General features: G+C 41.3%; 1 protein-coding gene and 1 non-coding gene across 2 annotated transcripts; both read right to left on the bottom strand.

The window, feature by feature from the left end:
• Positions 1-3,615: 3,615 nt before the first annotated feature.
• ru (roughoid) lies at positions 3,616-25,281 on the bottom strand. Its single transcript, XM_064690202.1, has 4 exons — positions 25,060-25,281; positions 7,386-7,798; positions 4,546-4,930; positions 3,616-4,483 (listed from the first exon to the last, which is right to left on the bottom strand). The coding sequence occupies exons 2-4, from the start codon at positions 7,638-7,640 to the stop codon at positions 4,164-4,166; spliced, it is 960 nt and encodes a 319-aa protein (XP_064546272.1). The 5' UTR covers positions 7,641-7,798; positions 25,060-25,281; the 3' UTR covers positions 3,616-4,163.
• On the bottom strand, positions 13,657-13,728 carry TRNAE-CUC (transfer RNA glutamic acid (anticodon CUC)). Its single transcript has one exon. It is a non-coding gene; the product is annotated as a tRNA-Glu (tRNA).
• Positions 25,282-25,714: the final 433 nt, after the last annotated feature.

The raw sequence follows: 25,714 nt of genomic DNA, 5'->3' as shown, positions 1-25,714 counted from the left end.
TCATTGCTTGGTGGCTCGCGTTCTGCCCAAGAAATGAGTTTTTGGCGGCAGCAATTTGCCTTAATGCCAAGGATTAAGATGGCTCCAGTGGGGCCGGATGCCAAGCTGCAAACTGTTGACTCTTTTTTGTTCCTTGGGTTTTTGTCCACCCAACGACTCTTTAAATTTGCGCATGTAAATTTGTGTGCGTTGAACATAAAAGTGCCGTCTGTTGATTGGGGTATCTCAGTTACGAGAGCAGCTTGAGAGTTAAAAGAAAGGAAATTTGACTATAACTGTATTCATCGTAGCCTTGGTTTATCTGGGGTTAGGCGGAACTACATTTATTTGTGACAGCACAAAAAATAATAAGTAAAGATCGTTCAAGAAGAAGGGCCCAAAAGGACAACTATAAATATGACAGGAATAACTAAGCCAGCTTCCAAATATCTGAAAATTACACCGTATTTTTAAGCAGTCCTTCGAGATTGTGAGTATCTTTGAAGAAAAAGGTACACTAATTTATGTTTGGAAAATGTGAAAATTTAGGAAAACCTTTGTAATTGTAAAGGAAACTAAAAGTTGTTCATAGAGAAACATGGTGCATAAAAACTAAGAGCTAATCTTAAATGTGGTAAGCAAACATACCATGCTGGTAAAAAATTTATCCTGCTTGTAAATTTAAAGGTTACTCTATATGTTTGCAAACTTCTTTTCTATTCTCCTCTTATATGGGTTGGGGAAGTTTGCTATGCTAGTTAAAGTATGACAATCCTGCCTGTAAACCTGCTTGTAAATTTAAAAGTTGCTTTATACTCCTTATCTATTCTTATATTATTGTCTTTCTCTCTCTATCTTTACTCTCTCTCTCTCTCTCTCTCTCTCTCTCTCTCTCTCTCTCTCTCTCTCTCTCTCTCTATCTTTATCTCTCTTTCTGTTCCCCTCTCACTAATTGAACTGTTGCACTTCCTTGAAAAGGGCATCTGCTGGTCAGTAAAGTTGTCCTGCTTTAAATCTTCTGTTCCCGCTTGCTACTCACTTGTTTTTTTGTTGGCTCTTACATTTGTGCGCCGGCTGAAATATTTTTTGAATGCAGATTTTTCACTTAAAATTATTTCAATTACGCGAAGTGCACTGAGTCCAAGTCCAAGACCGAGGCCAAAACGAGATGAGATGAAAACCAAGTGCAAGAGCAAGACCAATGCTGATTCGTAGCATTCTTTTTTTTTTGCTTTTCTGTCTGTTTTGTTGTTTTTGTCGTCATTTGGCAGCTGCTGCCGCCGCTTCAATTGTCGTTGTCATCCGCGGCCTCGGTCGACTTGGACGGCTGCAAGTAGATTAAATGCCACAACGCTTTTCGTCTGGGCCCAGAACCGCAAACAGACAAACTTGGTCAATTATTTTCAACGGCGAACACAAATTATTGATGCAGTCGGCGGTGGCAGTTGCAGCAGCCAGTGAAAGCAACCACGAGGAGATGGAGGAGGATAAGGAAGGGAGAGGGAGGGAGGGAGGGAGGGAGGGAGGCATGGGCCCAGGAGCTGCCCAAGGCAACTGGCATATGTGGTCTACCCGGGCAACGCTGCTCGAGAGCCTCATCAATCTGAAAGACAATGTCGAGACAATGGCCAGGACGCGCCACCGCAAAGGTCTTCATTAAATTAGTGAAATGAGCACGTAGCTGCAGTTGGAACCGAGGATGAGCATGTGGATCAGTATGTGGCTCAGCCTGTGCACTGCCTGCCACAGCATTTAATGTCACAAATATTTTGTTGTCAAATGTCGCCCGGTTCTGGTACTCGGGACTGGCACTGGTCGTGGCTGTCAACGTTCCAGAACCAGCTCACCTGGTGATGACTTAACGAGGATTTAAACGTGCCCAGCCAGCCAGGCAGCTACTGCCAGCTCCTCGTGGTCGTGTTGCAAGTTGCAAGCGGCTGGCTGCAAGCTGCAAGCTGTTGCACAGGTTGCATATAAAAATCGCATTCAGTTTGCTAAATTGGCTCCGCTTGCTGGTGGGTCGATTGGGGGATTGAACCATCAATGTCTCGTCAAAGTTGCGCTCCTTATGCCCGCTGGTGGGAGGGGGAAGAGGGGAGATCTATGGAGGGAGTTGATATTGTGGTAGCAGTAGCAGAAATCGAATGCGGCACCAAATTGCAGCAACGAGTTATTAAATTTCAGCGCAAATACGGTCAGAAGCGTTTACAATTTCGGTGTCTGCGCTTGAATACTCTAGGCTAAGAATTCGACAGGGTGGTCACAACTAGTTGTGTTAAATGAGACAACAAGCTTGAGGTTTTTTAAGATTTGAGAATAATCAAAATGTATTAAGGGGAGAAGAGAAAACAAAAAGGAGACAATTTGTGACTTGCGAATTCCAAAATCGATTTTAAAAGTATTTATGGCCTTTTACGTAAAAATTGTGAAAAAAATACACATTTTACAATTTTTATCTGATATTGTTACTGCTCTTTCGGCACTCTCTTCAACAGGGCAGATCTTTCACAGGGTAGCTGCTCTTCTAGCACTCTTTTGTTCTCATTAAGTTTTATAAATATTTATATTTAGCTATATTCCATAGAGTATCTGCTCTTTCAGCATTCTTGGGCTTTCTCAAATTCAAAACTCTTTGCATCTACTGCTGTCCATCAATATTTCTACAGGGTAACTGTTCTTCCAGCACTCTTTAACTTTCGCATTGGCTGTGCAAACTGCGACACGAAACCGAAAACCAAAACAAAAGTCAATCGCTGCCCCAGTCCCTTCCCCCCGCAACTCCCCATCAAACCACGCGAATTGGGGCCCTGGTGCCTAATTAGGCCAATTCTCGATGAGGCAACAAACAAAATCGAGCGGCTAATTTTTTGTTTGTTATTTACTTTTCGTTTGCCAATTGTGAATTGCATTTTGTTGTCGTTCTTGTCGTTGTTGTTGTTGTTGCTATTGTTGCTACGGGCTGGCACATGCTGAATAGCACCTGCCCCATCCCCCTTCCCACCCGCCACAAAACACTCACCTATTCATATTGTACTCATAAATTGGGCAACAAAAAGCAGAGTGAATCCGGCCAGAAGTCATGTGATGTCATAATTTGGTTGCTTTCTTGCCACAAGATCAATAATTGAATCTATTTTGTTTATATAGTTATATTCCAATATTTGGCACATATTATAAACTCGTATATTTATAAAATAAAAACTGTTACTATGCTGCTCCATCGAGGCCAAGTGCCTTTGTTTTAAATAATAACTATATGTTTCTCACGCATTTTTCACTTGTGCAAGTGGATTTTACAAATCGATTGTAATACTTTTCCATGCATATTTTTAGTAGAGCTTTGATCATATTATAAAAGATAGATAATTTATATTTGTTACTATAATAATATAAATGATCTATCATTTATAATAGGTCTTAATATAATACTTATTAATTTATATTATATTATTAATTTATCATATCATATCTATCTATTTGATATTATAATGATAAGATAAATTATGATAATATAATACACCTTACAACTTTTATTGTGAATTTTCTTAAAATCAATGCAATACATTTTCGCATAGATCTTTTGAAGCTAATCAGAGAAAGGTAATATAAATCCAAATCCATTGAAAAACCCAACGATTTGATATGTTTATAAGTAGAATTTGTTGTAGATATTTGATGTGTTTATTCAATGCCCAAATTAACATTTGAATACAGAATTTTCAGTTAGTTGTAGCCTAGCTAAAACTGATTCGACAGTTCATATTTGATTGCTAGGTTGCATCTTCTATAGGTATATTTAAATAGGAGACGTAGCACTAAATAGGATGTTGTCTGTTGTCTTAAGCGGCATTATTTGAAGTGTTTATCAAAGTCTCTGGAGTGAGCCTCGCTCGTTTAGCAATTGAGTTCGCTTTGACTCCTTTTTTTGGCATTTACATAAGATAATTGTTAGCATATGAGTAGCTGCTGTTTCTTCTTCTTCGTCTTCGTCTTCGTGTTGTTCTTTGAGCGCACTTGGAAGGGTTCAGTTGACGCCCGAACCAAGTTCATTTTGATTTGAGCACATTGTCCTGGAATGCATTACAAGCTAATGACTAGTCTATTATTCAGATATGAGTATATAGTTCAGAGCCTGACTGGGTTCTCAGTCTTTGGATCTGGATCTGGCTGTGGCTGTGCAGCTCTCAACGTTCCATGCCCAGATCGTGCAGCAGATGCTGTTTGATTACCTCGCCCTCCTGCTCGGCCAGCAGCTGGGCGGTCACCGTGTTGATCAGATTGAAGGCCAAGGCAAATCCGCTGAAGGTTGTCCAAACGCCAAGCGCCAGCCAGCGCAGCAGCCTTGGACGCAGGCTGCCATCCAGCTGCCGGAGCAGGCACAAGCCCACGCTGAGTCCAGCCAGGGCGCCCGTCATGTGCGCTATGTAGGAGACGGAGATGGTGGGCGGCAGCTCCACCAAGGCCAGTTGCCGGCAGTACAACGTATAGGCCAGATCGCAGGAGACTACAGAGAAGCGTCATAGTAGCCAGTGCCAGGGAATTAGCTGGATAAGGCAGAGTACTCACCAAATATGACAACCGCCAGCAGCTGGGCGAGTCCCTGTCGCATGTGCCCAAAATTGAGCAGCACATTGGCCAGCTGGGCCGCCAGCAGGGCATAGACACCGCCGCTGGCGCCCACCAGATACACCGTGGAGTCGACCACGCTGGTGCCCAGCGAGCCGGCCAGCACACCCGCTAGATAGACAACGGCCGTGCGTCCCGAGCCGTGCAGCAGCTCCAACGGCAGGCCATAGAGCAGCTGGGTGAGCACATTGAAGCCCAGATGCAGCCAGCTGGCGTGCAGCAAGGCGTAGGAGACGAAGCGCCACAGCTGCAAACGCCGATCCGGTCGATAGATGAGCAGCGAATCCTCCGGCGGTGCAGAGCCCCCAAACACAAAGACAAGAATCTGCGGAATGATGCAAGTGGATTTAGGCCAGTTTGTTGATTGAAGCTACCGTTTCCGATTTCATTTTCGATTCAAGATTCGATCTAAAAAGGTCTAGCTGGCAAGTCTAGTCGAACCCGCTCTATTAAGTGCTTTCGGCCGGAGGTGGGCGGCACTAAAGCCACATCAGAATGTAAGCCCTTTGTTTTTCAAGCCCCTCAACGGCGCCAGGAAGAGCCAGAAAAAACCAAAGCAGAAACAAATCAAGAGAGAAGGAATTTCCTAGACACGCCGAAGATTGAATACCCTTGTAAACATGTGGCTTAGAGAAGGAAAAGCTTTCAAATGTTTCTATTAAATACGGTCTGATACGGCCTTGCAAACATGTGAGAAGAGAGAAATTCGAGTTCTCTGAGTTTTGTTAATATATCTTGAAGAACAAAAGAGTTCTTTAACCAAGAACTTAGTTCTTCGGTCTGTCTGATCGGTTATTCCTATGGAATAATCGTTTGTCTGTCTGATCGATTATTTCTATAGCAACTATATAAGATAGTGGCCCGATCCGATTCTAACCTTTGCCAAGTTACCTGACGATAGTTTGAAAACTGAGAGATTAGATAGACAGACTTGGACTATATAGGCTCACACTGCTGATACCGAACAGGAATATATACATATGTATACTTGATGGAATCGAAGGCGTCTTCTTCTAAACTTTGCACATTTAATGACAAAATAAAAATACCCTCTGGAAGGGCATTAAAGGAAAGAGGAAAAGCCAAGCATAGCAACCCTCAGGCCGAGACGCGGGCTGCAACCGAAGCGAGCCGAGAAACTGAACGAGACTGGCAGCAGACAGCGGCGAGACGTCGCCAATGCCGGCATGGCAAATTTCATGCGCCCTGTGCCACTTGCCACTTGCCACATTCCTCGCCCGCACCCCCTCCCCCTTTGTGGTCCAGTCTGCAGGCCCAGACACTAATACAGACGCACAGAGTGTTGGATTTTCGCACGCACTACCCAATGTTGGACAGCTCGGCCGGCGGTCTCCTGTTTCAGTTGATATATCCTTTAACCGGAAGCCAAATGCCATTTGCAAATGCGTCGCTTGCCGCATGCCGCTTGCCGCCTGCCACTCGCATTGTGGCCAGCCGGCAATTTATTTGCCACAGAATTCCTCGATACGAGGCCAGCTCACGTGTGTGGCGGCTTTGGCTGGCATGCAACTGGAAAGGGGCAGGGAATTGGAACGTATCGCAAGGGGGGAGTGGGCTGAAATATGATCACGAGCTGTTATTGCCTGGCTGGGACACCCACTGGAGAACCACCCTTGCGAGCATCTGAAGCGCAATAACTTGAGATGATGGCCAAACAAAACGTACACGAAATGCCCCATTAAAGGGGGGGCCCGGCAAAAGAAGCTGTTCTTCAAGGAGGGGGGCAGCTGTGGCACGGGATCACAGACTGTGGCACGAATGTGTTGCATATTTAATGTGGAAGGCTATAAACAAACAAGCCACACAATGTGAAGCTGACATTTAAGTTTCCACAATTTGACAAAGTTAAACGTTTCTCGTTTGAAAATTAAAGAGTTGGGCTAAAAACTGAATAAATTAAAATGAGAAGCTCGAATAAATTCTTAAAAATTCGGAAATGGATGCTTGTGGAAATAAATAAATGCAAACTTCAGATAGAGCACAAACCATGCCAACAAGCACGACTCCAGTTTCAGTTTATCAAATTTGTTGGAGCATGAAATCTTTTAAGAGTAGTCAAATATTTGCAAGTCCAAGTTCTTGACAGAAAAAACTTAAGAAATTTAACAGCTAAGAATGCGATGTCAAATGGATATATCAGATATATTAAATTCTGAATTAAGAAACAAACTTCATCCTAAAAATAATAATTTAATTATTATTTATTCAATAATAATTGAACTTGAGTAGGGGGTCGATATAATTGGACTCGAATTGAAAACTTTGGGAAAAAGAAAAAAGTTGTGCAATGGTTAAAATGCTGATGACAAATCAACAAAGAGAATCAAACAGAAATAAAATGCAATTTAAAATGAAAATTGCGTCTGTTTTGAACGAGTTATGAGAGTTGAGAGCTCGAGACAAACAATTTCTGTGGAGCTGCAGCTGCAGCTTAATGAACTACAAAGTAAACAGATTCGAATGCAAAGGATAAATTAAACAACAACAACAAAACCTTAAAAGTTGATTATTTAAATGAAATCAGATTATTTGAATTTTCTCCTTGGATGCACTTTGAGTTGACTGAGTAAAATGTTGCACATAATTTCACTCCTGAAAGCAATTAAATGCGCCCCCAAAATGTTGACTTCGCCTTGTGTTGTGCAACGTGGCCGATGTCATGGCAACCCGGTGCCCTTTTTCGACTGGCCGCACTTAATCAACCCCTCGGCTCGGGCAGAGGTTAATCGCATTAGGAACTGGTCAACGGTGCCACCTACCTCAAGCAGTGATACGAGCAGCATGAAGCAGGGCGGCGGCCAGCAGCGTGTTTGTTGTCTGGCTGACAATTGCGGCTGCTTCTCTGAGGCAGCCGCTGCCTCTGCCTCTGCCTCTGCCCCGGCTGGCAGCATCTTGGAGTTGATCGGTGCGGGGCGCGGCTGTTGCTGCATCAGCTGGTCGAGACAGACGCCCAGCACCAGGCCGCTGTTGCGGGCCTGCGACGGCGGCATCTGCAGCACTGTGGCAGAGAGCATTTCCGATTTGTTGCCGTTGCCGTTGCCTTTGGCGTTGCGGCGTCTATTTTTGGGGCCTTGTCTGCCTTGTGACGGTGCCCCACTTAGTGGCTGTCATGATGTTGCCAGCGGCGGCGTCGGCGCAGCGCAAGGAATTTTGTCTGGCCCACAGTTGGCCCCTGCAAAGAGACGGAGAAACACAAAGAGAGTGAGTCACAGATGGAGACAGAGAGGGAGAGCGAGAGAGAGAGAGAGAGCGCGAGTAATTCGCTAGCCAAATTAGCTCAAGGTTGTCTGTCCAACAATTTGCACGTTCCTTTTGCCGCTGCGACAACTGCAGCGCAATTTCTCTTGACTTGATTTGGCGCCAGCCAAGTCAATAAGCCAACAGAACCCATACCCGTCCAACCCATGCCCGCCCCTAAAGTCACCGAAATGCCGCTTGTAATGTCACCAGACGGCAATAAAATAGTCGCAATTTATTTCTTATTTCTTGCCCAGACAGCGCATTTTTCGACAAACAAATTTATTTGTGCTGCACATCCAACTAGGCACCCAACGCCCTGTAGATGGCATATTATTTTGCTAAATCATCCTGCGAAGCGTTTGGCAAGACTAATAAATATCCTGGCGAGAACATAAATTTCACTATTTCAATAACAACTACGGCATGTGGTATTTTTACCCTGATTCCCTAAGTAAATTTGTATATTCTTGACCAGGACGACAAGCTCGATCTAGCTATATTCATCTGTCTTTATAACTGTGTGAAAGCGAAGATTTCGAAAACTACAAAAGCTTCGAATTATTCTGGGGAGGTATCCAAAAAGTGTATTATAAAGGATCTGTGTATAATTTTGTGTCTCAAGGTATTTTAGGCTCCAAAATTTGTTTAAGTAGTAGAATTTGTATATCAATGCTTATCGATTTTTTGGAATCGGGGCAAATTATCGATGATTTGAGAAAACTTCATCTGCTTCTCTGTATTGCTCTGCCCGGGAGGCGTAAGACTCTCCTGGGCGTAGCTGACTTAAAAGTTTAGAGAAGTGATTTATTTTATCAATTTAGTTGATAAAATACATTTGCATATTGTCTTTTAATTACGTGAACTGGAAAAAATTGAACCAACGCCAAAAATGTTGTCTTACGTATTTGTTTTTCGGATATATAATCTGTAACTAAGAAACAAATGAAGCACTAAAATATTCTGACTCTATAACATAATCATCTCTCGGCTGTTGCTGCTGATCTAGAATAAAGTTATTTATGGGGTATAAGTAGGCACGTTCTGTCTTTTAAAAAGTCAATATTCCATTTTTTTCCGCTTTTAATGGACTCAAGGTATAACAATTGTGTCTAATCGAATGGGATTGGTCCTGCGGGTCTTTGTTGCTCTGCCTGAGAAGAGTTAAACCAAAATTAGTCAAAATAAGCCATTTCAATATATAATCTATGAATAAGTAAAATATCCTGATTCTATATAGTTATATTAGACAGGTATCAATTGGAGATCAAACTGAGATATTTGCTAGCTTTCTGTAAATTGAGTGAAGGGTTAAATGTTTTAAATTATTTAAGTGATATCTTATATGGGTTATACTAAAAGCAGATTAGGCTCTTAATTATAGTTCAATATTTAGTATAGGAATATAGTCTCCATTTATTTGTTACTTTGTTGTCCGACAGCTTCCGCATACATAATAAAATGTATTTGCTTAGTAATTGGTTTTCAACGGATATTAATTAGTTTCGCCCAATCGAAATCAACTATTCAAAATGTTTATAAAACTGGGCTGGATCTTGCTTATCTGTGCGGCGCTGCCAAGCGGGCGTAACTTGAAGGGCGAGCCTATACTATTGGATTAAAGAAATTATTTTGCTCATCACTCAATAAAAAACGTTCAATTAATTTTTAACTTATAATGATAAACTTTTGAAACTTGTTTGTTTACCAAACGATCGGCTTTAAACTTCTAAAACTGGAAAATGTGATCATAATTTGTGTTTTTTCGTTTGATTGACTAAGGTGAACATGATTTTCTTGTCGGAAAAGTGATGACCAAATATTTGGTCATAAAAACTTCTGGCGGCCAAAGCCGCGCTATTTATGTTATATTATTATCAGGCTGTCAGCCTGGCTGCTGGGAATTAGGGACTTAGCTTCAATGAAAGCCATTTGACCTATTCTCTTTTTGAATAGAGAAGTGGGAAGAGTACAAATTTGTAATCTGCCCGTTTTGTAAGCTTCCCCTTACGTAAAAGTATATACCTCTATACTTACTAGTTTTAAACGGCACCTAATTTGTTTGTCCTAAGAAACTTGTTAAAAACTCTAAGTTAAGCGAGAGTTAGTCGCTTTTTTGCAACATGAATATCAGTATAGGATCCAACTTGAAAGATTAACCTCAATTAACAAGTTTATTTTCTTGAAGGATGAACATTTTTAAATGAAATAAAATTGTATCGATTGTATACTTTGTTTTATGTAAGTTGTTACTAAAGCCTTGATTATTTCATTCATTGACAAATTTATGGATTATACACTAAAAAAGTTTTCAGTATATTCTCCCATTCCATTTATCTCTATCAAAAATCTGTAACTACCTACAATAATAAAACTTAGAGGAGCATATAATTGAAAGACATAAACTCGAAGTTAAACATTAAACAGATGAAATATGTCAATTGAAATAGTTAAGATGGGAAATAAAAGTTAATATTCCGCAGAAAGAAGCGAACTAAGTAAAAGCTGTTGTTGTTGTTTGTGGATTTCATTTGTGTCGCAGCTCGTTGTGTGTCGGTCATTTCGTACATTGTAATCGTGGTCCTGGCCAAGTTGGTTTATAGTTGGCCAGTGCCAGTTTTAGTGTGTCCTGGGCCCCATTTGGCCATGGCGTGTTGCTTTGGCAGTTGCCCTTGGTAATGAGTTTTAATGGTGATTACCTTTTGCCAAACACAACGCAGCTGCGCCAGCGGGGCATGTAGCAGGGTCAGGGGGCAGGGGGCCAGGCACATGTCGAACGGGCCGGGCCGGGCCGGCTCTGCCAACTGACGGTCGGGCAGGACACAGTTTTTGTTGCAAACGAGTTTTTGCGAACGGAAATGCTGCGTCTCCCATCTTCGATCCTGTATCGGGATGCAGTGCCGCAAACCGGCTGACCATGGCGCTGGCAGGGGCGCGGGGCTTGTTGTTGTTTTCCCCTACTTGGTGTATACACAAAAATCGAGCGCACGCCAAAAACTGTACAAATATCGACAGGTGTGGGCATGTCCTTAATGTCCTTAAGCATCATTTCTTGTTTCGTAAGCATTTCAGCTTTTGTTGTGCTTTGCTATTGCTGTCGGTTGTTTTTGCCGTTTGGCCTTCGCACGCAAGTTATGCGCTGTTGTGCCCATTCAGGACACGCACATATCCTTGAACCAGCTGAGAAACGTGAGCTCCGGCTGCGAATCGAGCCAAGTATCGGAGGTATACATATAATATATGCATATGTATGTATGAGTGGATTATGCAAGCATTCGGACTCGCAGGGCGACATCCTTAAGACAGGACACTGCCACTCCCCGCTCCTCTCCTCTCCGCACAGCCAAGCCCAATCCCACTTCCATATGCCCCACACCAAACACTTGATTCGGCTTCGAGTTGGCATTTGTATTTGTGTTTGCTCTGGCAAATATTTAATTTGCATAATGTTGGTTATTTGTATGTGTGTGGTGTGTGTGTGTGTGTGTGTGTGGTGTGTGTTGTGTATTTGCATTTGTGTTTATCAAATATGCGTGCTATAGTTTTTTGCTCCATTGCATTTATTGATTCATTGATAAATAAATAAAATGATTTAAAAAAAAAAGGGAATACGCGAGTTCTCAATAAATAGATTTAATAGCTAGTTTATTAAACCGATTACCGCTCATTAATTATTTATTTCATGCAAAAAATTTGGAAATTTCACATAATTAAATAATCCAATTAATTTGTCAATTAATAAATAAACAAGGGTATTCAATTTAAATCAAATTTAAAAAAAAAACTAAATGCATTTGAAGCAACTTTTTAGCTTTAAATAAAGCTCTTTAGTTGGGAACTTTTATAAGAACTGAGTCAAGGGCTCTTACAGCGCATTTTTTCCATCTCATCATCTTAATTTATATTCTTATTGCGAACTTAAATCTATAACAGCTTTCACTTAAATTTCTATGTTTAGCTTAACAGCTGTTTATTCACATTTGCCAGACTGTTAAGTTCTATTTTTAAGATCCGCTTAAAATGTTTTCAAATTCCCAAACTTCAGACATGTGCGTGTTTCTGTATTGTTCGCTATTCCAGGATAAGTTTTGCGCAAGTTGGCAAATAAGTAAGTTGGCAAGTGAAATGTGTTAAGTTAAATTTTAATTACCGGCGCCGCGGGGCGAGTCAAGCAAAGGGAAGGGAAATTGTGAGAGTGAATAAGAGAAATGTGCATAATAATTATGACTGGGCTTAAATGTTAGTTGTGAGAAACTTGTGAAAAGTGAAAAAGCAAGATACGAATAAAAAGAAAACATAATAAATAAATAAAAGCAAGTTGGCAGCACTCGACGCCAGCGCGGCCTTGGCTGAGTGGGTGGCTGGCTGGCTGAGTGGGTGGGCGGTGGAGTGAAAGAACTAAGGCGACTGCAAAATATGCACATAGAAAGTTGCATTAACAAACAACAGCAACAACACGAAAAACATTAACAACAATGACGGGAAAATTGTTTAAGAAACTATAATTGAAAAGAGAGGGAGAAAAAAACATATGTGAGAGGCCTTCCGAGAATGTAGATGGTAGTTGTGCCCGCTGGGAGTTTTCACTTTTAATAGGCACACATACAACATTAACATTAACATTAACTATAACATTAACATTAAATTTGCAAGTTATTTTTTAGCGCGCGCAATTAAAACGAAGTTGGGCAACGTTAGGGTAAAGTTATGAAAGAAATGCGGCAAAGTGTTTGCGGAGGGAGCGCATTGTGCAGTGTGGTAAGGGGATGAGCTGACTGACTGTGCACTTCACTTAACAAAGAAAGTCGCCAGAGACAGTGTGTGGTGGGAGGGGGGAGGGGGCGAGGGTGGTCTCAGCGCCCAAAGTCGTCGCTCATTTCATAATCAAATTCCGGCAATTGAAACGAATGCGATTAAAAGCCGCACGTCATGCGAGAGGGAAACAAGTGTTCAGCCGAAGCGGAGAGCAGAGGAGAGGAGAGCTCAGGAGAGACGGTGGGCAGACGGAGATGGAGTGCTGTGGTGGAGAGGCCGGCGGGGACTGGCGCAAATGGAGCATCGCGATAGACCGGCCCCATCAGCGTATGGTGGGCCTGAAAGGGGGGCACAACTGCAACGGCCCACGCGACTCTTGCCGAGAGTTCATTTCCATTTTGGGTTGCATGCCACGCGAACGTCTCGCGGCGTGTAGAGAGAGCAAGTGCACAGGGGGAAGAGGGGAAGTCGGAAGGCAAACTCAATCTCGACATTTGCCTTTGCTTTCAATTTAATTGTAATTTCTTTTGTGTTTATTGCGTTTGCCTTCTGCTGCTTACATTTTAATTTCATTAACTTGTGTTTACTCTGTGTGAAACACTTGCCCAGCCACAAGCTCGGCAAATACCCCCACGCTCCCCGCTCCCTTCGCGCTAGCCGTCACATTTTTTGACATAAAACTTAACCTACAAGCAACCGCTTGTAACTTGTATCTTGTATCTTGTATCTGTGCCAGCGATTTCAACAAAAGCTGCTCTCTTTCTTGATGAACCCAAGATACAGCTAAACGGAACCAGATGCTCGTGCACACTTCAAATTGGGCAATCAAATGGTCCAGAAATGAGCCATAAAAAAATGTATAAAATGTAAGGGGCCAATTAAAAAGTTACCCCACCGTGATTCGAACCTGAGCCTGGGACAAGAGTCTCCTGGATATTGCAAGCAACAACTCTAACTCAAAAAGATTTCCCAAGCTGAGGATAGATCACGTTATCTATGTTCAAATTGAAATTTGTTAAATAACTGCATAAAAAAAGTTTCCCATACCGGGAATCGAACCCGGGCCTTCCGGGTGAGAGCCGGATATCCTAACCACTAGACAATATGGGACTTGAGGCGCATGCCGTAAAATAAGTTAGATCAAAAGATTTGAAAATCTTAAATAAGTGAATAATAAGAACTCAAATTATTGAGCGAAAGCTTTGTTAGTTGTTTTATAGAAAGCATAAAACTGCGCACAACAAGCGCAGCAAGAACTCAGTTAAGCCAGAGAGAACACGTATTTATGCTGAATATTTCTACGACTTCGCGTCAATGCACAAATCAGTTAGCGTCCGACCAGAAGGCAGTTGTCAGACGTAATAACTGGCAGTCAGAGGGCCACATGGAAATGCAGAAGGGGTTGGAGGTGGAGGTGGATGTAAAGGCAGCAGCAGCAACAACAACAACAACTGACAACGACATCGACACCTGACCACGCGACGCTGATTGCTGTTGTTGGTTGGTAGGTTGGTTAGTTGGCGGGTTGGTTAGTTGGCGTTACCTAAACAAGTGCAGCGCGTATCCATGTTTATTTTACGGTTCAACGATTATTGCCAGTTATTGTCTAATGGCAACGCAAAGGGGGACAACACAGCGTCGACCAGGCGGGCAGGCGGACAGCGAGCGGGGCGACTGACTGTCAGGCAGCTAGCCAAAGTGGCCAACAGGGTAAAAAGCAAAGAAAAATCGCCAAAAGCAGCAGACAGAGAGGAAGGGAAATGCAGCCGGAGGCAGAAGCAGTGGCAGAAGCGGAGGCACTTGGTCAGAGGAACAGACCAGCAAACAGACCAGCTAGGTGTTGCTAGATTCGTGATTGTTGTTGTTGCTATCGTTGCTGTTGTTGCTGTCGTTGTTGTTGCAACCACCGCATTGCCGAGTGTATTTGTGTTGGCTGTTGCTGCTGCTGTTGTTGTGGCACTCTCTGCACTCGCTATCAATATTTCAAACACGTTCCAAAAGTTTTGCCTTTTTCAGGCAGCCAGGCGACACAGGGAGGAGTAGCTGTCGCTGCCAACAAAAACGGAAGTTCACACGGAAATATATAGGAAAAAATAAAACGAAATGAGAAAACGACACCCAACAAAAAAACAAAATATATAAAAACAGACAAACATTATGTTTATAGCAACAACAAATATGAAAATGAATCACGCAAATCCACGGCAGCTAGATATCGAGGGGGAAGTGAAGGGGTAGCTGCGGGCACAAACAGCCGCTGCATCGGAAAAGCAAGTAGAACTTTTGGCTGAATTAAAAACTAAACATTTGATTCAACTATATAAATCGATGGCAGTACAAAATATGTGAATATGACGCAACGGTCGGAACAGATAGCGATCAAAACTAAAGAATTTACACTCGAAATATAAATGGGCTTAATATATTTGATGTGATAAGAATATTCTTAAATTAAGTATGTATTAAGTGCATAATATTTATTAAAAGGAATGAACGTACACATTTCTTAGAATGAGTGCAAAATTCTAGTATAAATTCGAAATTAAAAAATTGAGTTAAAACAAGACTTAGACTTATGTTTTAGACACCATTAGTACTTGAATGGAATACAAACTGGCAGCTTTTTCTGTGAGTGTAGAAGGGGGCGCGGGCAACAGGAGATGCGGCATTGTCAACTAGCATTTGGCATAAGGCCACAAGGCGGGCAACAACATGCCCCAAGGCGAAAAAGCACAGAGTGTGGATTGGACGAAGGGCCGCATTGACATATCAATAAATTTAGCACGCAGCCGATTAATGTGCGTAGCTGGGCATATATATATATTTAAATGTATATACAAAAGAATTCAGCATAGAAGACGCGACTGGGCAATGTCTAGACGCCAGCGAAGATTCTGCGTGAACTTGTGGCAAGTTATGGACTAGATTCTGGGCCCATCTTGTATGGCGCGCAGATGGCACTGAAATCATCTGGTGGGCATCTTGATTTATGTGCGGCTGCTGCTGGGCAAGTGCTCAAACTGGATTATGTGAAATTTCTCTGGACTGATCTAATAAAGCTTAAGAAATTGCAGCACGAACATGAACTTGATAATTAACTTCAAAACGCGACTGCATGCAAAAGATATAAATGCACGGCTGCACAGATACAGATGCACAGATACAGATAGATTGACAGATACGTTTGCATCTACATAGGCAGAGAGCGCGCGCGCCAACTGCTGCTGATTGTCGAGCGTGGCAATTTAATGCAAAAGCCATCAATTAACCTGCTTTCCCAGTGGCATGCAGCGGCAGCAGCAACAGCAAAAGATACAAAAGTATCTCAGATGAGTCGGCAATGAACCGCAGCATTGAACGGTTAAGCAGCCATCAACAAGATGCAACGATTTGCACGTAGTTCCGTTAGCTAATTGGTCTGTAAATGCAACCCCCTTGACCCACGGCAGCTGGAAGCGCTTGGCGGAAGCCACGCAAATGAGGAAGCTAGGAAATGGACATCGGATCGGAGGAGTGGGAAGTATGGGGGACGGGGAGGGACGTACTTGTTGGTTCCTCCTGCAGCGCCATGAATAATTAATTTATGATTTTTCTCATTGTAAATCATAACAATTAATGTTACTCGAAGGGGGCGCAGTGGCCACAGGCAGCAGAGGAGGAGCCAGGGCAAACCTGGACATGACCAGCGGCGACCACAACAAAATCAACATCAAAAGGCAATTATGCGCCAGGAGTGGGCGGCAGGGCAGGGCAGGGCAGAGCGGGGCCCAGCAAAGAAAAACAACAAAAATATGTTAATAGGAAAACAACAAGAAAATTGCGTGAAGCGGGGGAAAATGCAAGCGGCTAGAACAATTCGCACGATAATGGAAATGAAAATGGCATGAAAAGGCTTTTGTGCGCGTTCAGCTCAAACAAGAACCCACGACAAGCAGAGCAGCAAAACAAGCCCAACGCGGAACAGATTGGCCGGGAAGGTGGAATAGTAGTAGGAAAGGTTGCAGGAAAGGGAGAACTTGACAATAAGGCTGTGTAAAGCAAGTGCCGCCTCTGGAATGCGTAAACTATTTGTGGCTTAGAATGCTTAAAGACACAAAAAAAATGTGGAAAGCCAAATACGAAACTAATCTGTGCTAGCTCAACAGTTCACTTCAGAGAATTTTTAAGGTACAGTAAAATTTCGTTATGCCATTTAAAAGATAAATATTATGAGGGTTTATTATAAAGAAGACATAAGATCGTAAGAAATGTGTGTTGAGATATCAAACTTTTGTGATCTTCAACCTAAATTATAAATTAAACGCCAAAATTATCAGAGATAGATAACGTTAGCCAATCCTAAATACAATAAGATTAATTTGAAATAGATAAAGTTCAACGATTCTAAATGGTAATAGATTACGAACAAATTTTTAGGGAATACGAATATTTTGTATTGGATATTATATATGATTTTTATACCCTAGCTTAAGAATCTTAATAATTTGTCATGTTATGTGTATATATATATTCTTCATCAGCATTATCAGCCGAGTTGATATAGCCTTGTCCTGGTTCTGATTCTGTCTGTCTGTTTCTATGAAAACTAGTCTTTATGTTTTAAAGCTATTGTCAGGAAACTTTGCATAGATCCGTCTTTCCGTTGCTGAAAACAACTATATCGTATATCGTATTCTATGGGAAACTTTTTGGTTTTTCAAAATGTCTTGCCCACACCCGATATTTGCTATTTAAACCATGCTGCTTGTATATGAATCAAATCTTACAAGATCGTACTACTTATTATATAGATCTCTGTGACAAACTTTTCTGATTTCCAAGCTATTTTTACCAAACTTGGCATTTATGAGCTTCACTATTCTCACATAACTGCAAAACCGTATGGCAATACTCTACAAGAGTATTAAATCTTCGTTGAGCGGAATATGTTTTCAACACCTGAAAAGTTAAGCAACTGAAAATAGAAACTTTGATTATAAGATTCTCCACCCGAGCCGGCAGACCCTAAGATATCATAGAACCCAAAATCATTTGGTAATTTACAACTTTAATCCAGACAAGTGAAAATAAAGTCAAGAGTTCGATTTGATCTCCGACAAATTTATGGAAAGTAACAATTAGAATGTATCTGAACGATTCCAAAGCGTAGATCTCACCACTAGGCAATTGGGCGTTCATTTGGCTGCTCTTGAGCTACTTTCATATGCTGGGAAAATTGCGAACTAAAAACAAACGGGCCCATTAATGGGGTTCAATAGCTGCGAAATGTGCAAATGTATCTGGCTGCTCGTCGCGGATCGCACATTGAACCGATATTGGAGTTGGGAGTTGGTCGCCATCGTCCGATTATCACATTTCGCCAGCCAACTGGCCTGGTCATAAGCACATTAGCACCGCTGGCGCTCGAGCGGCGGCCGCTGGAGCCACCCAACTGTCTATCTATCGCCCGTGGGGCTGTGCCTCGCTCTTCACATTCATTTGCAGCTAAACATTCACTGGGCTAACTATATTTAGTTGCGGCTTTGACTGAACCGCCTTGCTGCTCCCCCCACCCTCCAGCCTGCCCCTGTCCGTGGCAAGCTGCCCCCTTGGTTGTGGAAGACGTGTAGCGTGGTAATTATTCGCGCTCAGCTGACTGCGCGAGTCTGCAAAGCGTAACTTGTAACTTGTAGATACATTCACGTATCTGTATCTGAACGCACGCATCTACATATGGAAAGGCAGCAGCACAGTGGTTGCGCTGCCCCACTGTGGCCAAGAGTTAATCACCGTTGCCGTTTAGCTTAGTCGAGATGTTGTTGTTGTTGTTTCTTTTGTTGTTATTGTTGTTGTTGTTGTTGCTGGTGTCGGCGCTCGCATAGTTTACATTTTATAAGTTAATTGAGTTAACTGTGAAACGCTGCTGACGTCGCTTTTTCTTTCTCTTTGCTGCGCTCATTTGCTAATGCAAATTTGATGAACGCAATTCGTATCTATAAGATGCAATATATATCCGCAAATGACCCGGGCAGCACACACACACACACACACGCACACACACACACAACGGCAACTGCAGCTAGACGGAGGCGACAGAGGCGTGGCAGTATATTGCAGCTCCTCGTCCTGTCTCTGGCATTTATTTAATTATAAATACTCTATACTTATTATTTATATTTATGTTTTAAATTTATTTTAAGTTTATTTTTGGTGTCGCAAAACTAAATTGCCTGTAAATTCGTTTTGCGGCCAAGCAACAAAAACATAATATAAATAAAACAAGCTGCAAATTTGTGCGTCCCGTTTTAATTGCCAAAATATTTCATTTCATTTCGCATATTTGCACAAACATCCAATTTTCATGCACATTTCTTTTCGCATTTCACAAATCGCATTTGTTTTCTGGTTTTAGTTTTAATTGTCAAGCACACCCCTAGAAAATAATCCGCATGGCGCTCGGCGGTGCCAACATTTTGAACCACATAACAAAATGTGGATAGAATTCTAGTTGGAGTTTTATTTACGGATTAGTTCAGCAGATAATTTAGTCCTTCTCATTGGTTTTAAAATATAGTAAATACATATAATAAATAAATGAATTAATTAAATAAGCAAATATAATAAATATATCTATTTATATATATTTATAATATAACATACATTCTTTACTTGAGTCTTAAGGAAGCTAATCGGGAAAATCGTATAACAAAATATTGTAGGAACCATTTAGCTTGAAAATCGGTTCAGTTTAGACAAAGCTATGCCTAGAAATCTAGACATAATTTTCTAGGCATTATAATAAATCCTGGCAACACATTAATGTCTGCCTAATTAAGTTCTATTGTTTTCTGTTGCCAATCACAAGTAAGTGTATTTAATATTCGGCATGCACAAGGAAAGTAGCACGAGCTTGTTAGATGTCTGATCTTTAATTTAATATAGTTATTTGGCTAATCAACTAATCAGTTGAGCTAGTGTTGATTGCTAATAGATTATTAAATATTATTTATCATAAATATGCGATCACCTTCTGCCTCCCAAATATTAGTCACATGCGTTTTTTTACAATTCAAATGAAATTAGATAACAATAAAATAAATAGAAACCACTCACGAGACTCACGTCAGGCATTGCCTTTGGACTCCATATGAGTTACGAGCAGCTGACAGTCATAAACGAAAATTTGCAGTGCCATATCATAAGCCCCGCTGCGTACCACGCGTGGCAAGGTGTGTGTGGAGTGTGTGTGTGTGTGTGTGTGGTGTTTATAGTTTGTCAGGTTAGTCTATAGACATATCTCTGACGTCAAATGGCGTCGAGCTGGAGTTTGTGCTGCGTTCGTTTCCAATCGGAATCGAAGCCGGGGGGTTTTGCCCACGCGTCGCTTTGATGCCGTGGGAAAAACTTGTTTTTTTGGGTCGATAAGTCGGATGCGGATTTCAGTGGCCGCCGCTGCGACGGCGCATTGCGTGGGCCTGACTCAGCCGTGCCAGTTCTACGCTCATACGTACAGACGTATCTATAAGATACAATGTATCTACGATATGGACGCGGCCCTGACTCGAGGTTCCGTTTCACTTTTCAAAAAGTTTTCGACAGCTTTTGCTAATTTGCCGTTGTGTGTGCTTGCTGCGGCCTCTGCGCGAACAATTTCAACTATGCAGTTTAGTGTCGTTTCACACGTAGATACGCAGCAGATACTTAGATACAATTGTATCTGCCGGCTGCATCTTTTGCATTCTCTTTGCTTGTTTGTCTTCTGTTTGGCTTCTGTTTATCTCGCGCCTCTTGAGTTTGCGCTTTTGTTTTTGGTCGCGCGCACGAAATTTTCACCGTGCTATCGATGAATGAATGTTGCAGCATGTTGCGGGCCAGGGGTATCCGAGCGAGGGGCGTACTGGGAGGGGGATTGCATTGCGATAAGCGATGAGTGTGCGGAGTTCCCTTGGCGCGTACTTAGTCGTCGTTCTTGTTGTTGTTTCTTCTTGTGATTCACAGCTCGTAGCTCGCACTCGCACTCGCATTTCACATTTCGCATTCGCATTTGCAAATTGCGCTGGTTAGGCATTCTTGCTGCCTCCACCGCAGTCGCAGTCGCAGTCGCTGCCTCAGTCGCCGTCGCCGTCGACGCCGACGTTGGGTGTCGTAATTTGCCGCTCGCTTTGTGCTTTGTGTGAAATATTCACGTGCAGACAACGGCGGCGTCTTGGATTGCAGCCTAGGAATGCATGTATCTACATGTATACAAATGTATCTATATACACTCAGAGAAAAGTTACATCAAATCTGAGCAAGGGTGGATTAAAATCAAAGAGGTTTGAAGCTAGCATCTGTATTTATTTATTAACATGTATAAAGGGTAGCCCTAACCAAATTTTAATCGCAGAATCAAGATATAAATTGAGTTTATTTTAACAAAAAAATTCAGTCAATATACGAAAAATTTATAAAAATAGGTCAATCCAAACAAACATATGTTATAATAAAATTAGAGCTAGGAAAATATATATTATTCAAATAATTAATATCAATTATATTAATATATTTGATGAATTTCTGCTGAAATTATTCATCTGAAAATGTATAGAAATGTGACGAAATAAATGATCCATATTTTCGCTGAGTGTATCTGCTGGCTGCATTTGCCTGGCAAAAAGTGCACTTTTCTTCGTTTGGCATTTTTACCCACATTCATTTTGCGCTGCACTTCCGCCGGCTGCCAAATGCTCCGCCTGCTCCTGCGCCTGCTGCTGCTCCTCTTCTGCTGCTGCTTCACCTGCGATAAGCAGGCGCTGCCGCTGTCGCGGCCGCTTTCGCTGCTGGCTTCACTTTTGGCATAAACATTTCCTAAACTTTTATCTAATTCAACAAACTGCTGCAACAACAACAACCACAAGTTGTAGCATTTCGTAAGATTCCCAAGACTATTTCCACATTTTCCAAGCCATTGTCGTTGCCTTCTGCTGCTGCTGCTGCTTCTTCTTTTGCTGCTGCCGCTGCCGCTTTACTTTGTTTTATTTCATTCGCATTTTCAACGTGTTTCAACTTGTTAGACATTCAACTTTTCACATCGTTTTTTCTATTTTCCTATTATTTGTATATCTTCTTCGGCTTCCTTTTTGGCTGTGCTTCGCGGCTTTTGTTTTGGGTTTTCCGCGCAGACTTGAGGGCGACTGTCGCTCGTTTTTCTTACGCAAGAGTCTGGTAAATTTATTAAATTTCTTAAGCATAAAGTGCACTAATTTATTAGCTCTTGCAGCTCGAGAGTCTCTCGAAATGAAATAGCCCTGGAATGTGCCGCCGATAAGAGCTGTAAAATTTGATTTAAAGTCTTTAACTATGCAAATTAGCTGGCTTTAACTATTTCCTAGTCTCACACATTCAAATATAAACAAGTATTTAAACAACGCCTCGCTAGTTCTTCAAAATTTAAGCCAAATATGGAATATCTGGTAACTAACCCATTAAAAATTCAGGTCTTTCGGCTCTTGAAATCGTTTTTCTTTTCACACCTCAATGTAACAAAAAAAGAAGAGAAGAAAACGTTTAAAAAAAAAGCAAACTTGACATAATTACAAAAAAATATATTTATTTACAAAAATAAATGTACAGATGGAAAAATAAAATGCAGTGCGTACAATTTTTAAAAAAGTAGCAAACGCCATAAATTTTTATGGGGCTTTTTTTTTTTTTTTGTATTTTTTCGCAAAAGCAACTGAGGCCCCTAGAGATAATCAGACCCCCCTTTGCCGCGCGTTGCCCCCGTTCCAGCCTATGCTCTGGCAGGCCGTGGAAATTCAAGGCAACGCGTCGATCATCGTCGTGTGGCGTCTCGGCGGCATTCACTTGCCCCCCCCCCCCCCCCCTCAGCACCCCTTTGGGCTGGTCTGATGTCTGCTCTGATGTCATGGGTGCTTATAAGCATGATATATGGACTTATAGCTGTAGCTGTTTCTGTAGCTGCCGTCGCACGCAAAATTTGCATGCACTTTTAGCAGACAGTTCACAAACGAAAAACAAAAAAGCGTTAAGACCAGGCGCTGGCCACGCCCACGCGCGCACAAAGGTAGTAAACCTTGTAAATGTATAAAACGATCATTTAATAAAATAACAATAAGAACAAACAATAACAACTGCAACTGCAACAACTCGCATTTCGTGAAACACCACGTAAAACGGCAGCCAGTCAATAAAATACTTTAGTCAATGAATAAATAAATCAATAAACCAAAATGTAAACAAATTAAACAGTAAAACAAAAGCAAACAGCACTACAAAAAGAAAAAAAAACAAAATTAAATTAAATTTTGAATACATTTTTGATCAATTGTTGGACAAACATCAACATAGAAATCAGCTACAGTGTTAAATAAACATGGATCAAAATTAATTATAATGTAAATTTATATTAATTTAAAGAATTTATGAAACAAAACAAAACCGTCAGAGTAGTCTGAGAAGGCTGGTTACAGGCTCAAATCTCAGAGTCTTAACTATTCAAAGTAATGGGAAGTGCTTATTAATTATTAAATTAATTGCTTAGTATTATACTTAAAATTATAGAAAATTAAAGCATTAGTACTATTAATAAAAATAATTATAATAACAACATTATTAATAATCATAATAATAATATTAATCATAATAATTAGAACAATAATAATAATAATAATTATATTAATAATTAGTGCTTGCTCTGCTTAAGAATTGTAGCTTTCCACGCATTTTCCACTAGCTCGCGTGGATTTCAAATATCAGTGTTTGCATAGTTTTGAAGTTTGAAGGCGGAGTGGAATATTATTGCCACAATATGAATATGCCATATCTATCTATCAGATATCTATTTGCCAGATTATTATATCTGCAGATTAGAATACTATTTGATCTGGCTTTTCTTTGAACTCAGCTGTAAATGATTATGGCTTGGCCGCTTGGCCGAGGATCTTGTCTAGCTGCGATTTTATCTGCGAACTCTGCAACGCTTTTATTTTTTGTTTTGGTTACGCCGCTGCGTGCGGCGGCCCACACAGGCCATTCAAGAAATTGAAGAAATTGGTATTCAAAGCCCCATTCAGAGGGGCAGCCTCCGTAGCTGCTGCTGTCGCCGGTCCTTCCTACACAGAAATTAAATATTTTGTTGTGTGTTGCTTCGAATTCAAATTTAGGCTGCCAAAAGAGTTGAATGAATCAAAACAAAAGAAAAAGAAATCCAAAACCAAATCGAAATCAAAATCAAAGCAATCGAATTGGAAATGACAAACGCAGCCACAAGCTGGTGGCAAGTAGCACTTGGCCGCTCAGATAAAAGATACAAGATACAAGATACAAAACTATTTAACTGCTTGGCACTAAAACGAATTTAGAGCAGCCCACATTAATGAATAAATGCGAAAATAAATACAAACCGAAGCCAAATGAACTGCGTGTCTGTGATTGTATCGACTTTTATGTGCGCCACGGGCCGCGCCAGTTAGTTTCATTCATAAAGCCTCCCAAAAACAAACAAAACACTTTGGGGTGCAAAAAAAAAAGCAGCTGGCATAAAAAAACGATGAAAACAGCAGCGAAATACAGAAAATAGAACATCGTAAAAAACACGCGTCGTTGTTTACGTTGCGTATACGCAATGTGTCACACAGGATGTAGCTGCAGAGGATATTATGTAGATCCAGTTGCAGATGCAATTCCAGTTAGAGCACTGACAGAAAAAGCCGAGCACTTTGTGCTCCGTTTAAGTGCAAACTTTGTCAAAATCTAGCCTAGGGTCTACATTTCCTAAGCTAAGCACAAAATTCTTATTGCTAGAGTGTTAATAAACCCATTTTTCTTAAATTTAGCAAGAATTTTTGATTTCTAGACCTTGTTTTAAACTCTGAACGAAATTCTTATATCCAAAACTTTTAAACACATTCTTAAAAATTCTTTACTTTCTTTAAAACATTGTTTGCCTATTTTAAAGTACTTTTTGTTTAATTAAAGTATAGTTTTTAAATTTGTTTAATATTTTTAATGCTCAGAATTCTTATTACTAGACCTTTAATTAATCTTATTTCTCCCTAACTTGGAACGATATTCTGATTTCTCGACCTTTTCCTTAACAAAGAACCAAATGCTTATATGCAAAACCTTTTACTCATTCTTAAAAATTTCGTAGCTTTTTTGAAATAGGCAAATTCTTGTAAAAAGTATATTGCACTTTATTCAATTGCTTTAATTTTCAATTATGAAATCAAGTTATTTTCGTACCCAATCGCAGAATATTTAATCTCTAAATTGTAAGCACAATTGTGTTCGAATTTACAACTTTTCTTCGAGTGTTGAAAAAGTACAGATACAACTGGAATTTTGGAGCAGCAGCTGTTTTGTGCATCTCGCAGATACAAAGGCGACGTAAGCTGATAGATTTGTGTATGTGTGCGAGTGTGTGTGCGTGTGTGTGTGTGCGTGTGTGTGGACACTCACCAATGATGCTGACAAGTGACTGCTACTGCTCAGTGCTTACTGCTGGCGGCAGTTGCAGTTTATAGCCACAGCTAAAGCCGTATGTATCTTGTATCTGACGGATACGCATTCATTGCCTGCAGCCTGGCCGCTTTTCGCACTCGCGTCCTTTTGGCTACCGTTATTTTTTTTAGTATTTTTATTTTGTTGTTGTATTTTTTGTTAACCGTTAAGCGTCGCGTTTGCCGTTAGTCGCTGCCCGTTGCAAAGTGCCGTTCACTACTGAGCTCGTTTTTTATGCGCTCCAATACTTTTATAGATTCGCAATGTGCCTCGAGGCCTGGTGCCCCAGGCGCTTGTCGGCAATAGGGGGGGCGCGGTTAGGCAGGAGCGACTGTAGCGCAGGGTAGTGTTTGTTTTTTTTTTTCTTGTTTCTACTGTGTTTTGCCGTTGCCTTGCACCCCTTTTAGCCGGCCGGTCAGCCAGCCAGCAACCACCCAAAAAAGGTCACCCGTGCGCCCCCCGGTAGCGCCCCTCGCGACCCCGACCCCTCTGGCGACAGTGCGTCCACCTGCTGACGAACTTGTTCGAAGTGGTTCGAAGCACGTTGCCAGGCTGTCAGTTGTTTTGGCTAACACAACGGTAAACGCAGAGAGAGAGCAGGAGAGAACGAGAG

The sequence above is a fragment of the Drosophila montana genome, unplaced genomic scaffold (genome assembly GCF_035044405.1).
Source record: "Drosophila montana isolate Dmon_TW-CO22-7 unplaced genomic scaffold, ASM3504440v1 contig_3240_1, whole genome shotgun sequence".
NCBI classification, from domain to species: Eukaryota; Metazoa; Arthropoda; class Insecta; order Diptera; family Drosophilidae; genus Drosophila; species Drosophila montana.
This window is presented reverse-complemented; position numbering and strand designations above follow the sequence as displayed.

What these genes read in the sequence shown, in the direction of transcription:
- ru (XM_064690202.1), bottom strand. Translation starts at nt 7,640, where the DNA reads ATGCTCTCTGCCACAGTGCTGCAGATGCCGCCGTCGCAGGCCCGCAAC. An exon ending in TGCTCGTATCACTGCTTGAG is followed by an intron (nt 4,931 to 7,385) that starts GTAGGTGGCACC and finishes ATCATTCCGCAG; the next exon opens with ATTCTTGTCTTTGTGTTTGG. An exon ending in GCTGGCGGTTGTCATATTTG is followed by an intron (nt 4,484 to 4,545) that starts GTGAGTACTCTG and finishes GCTTCTCTGTAG; the next exon opens with TCTCCTGCGATCTGGCCTAT.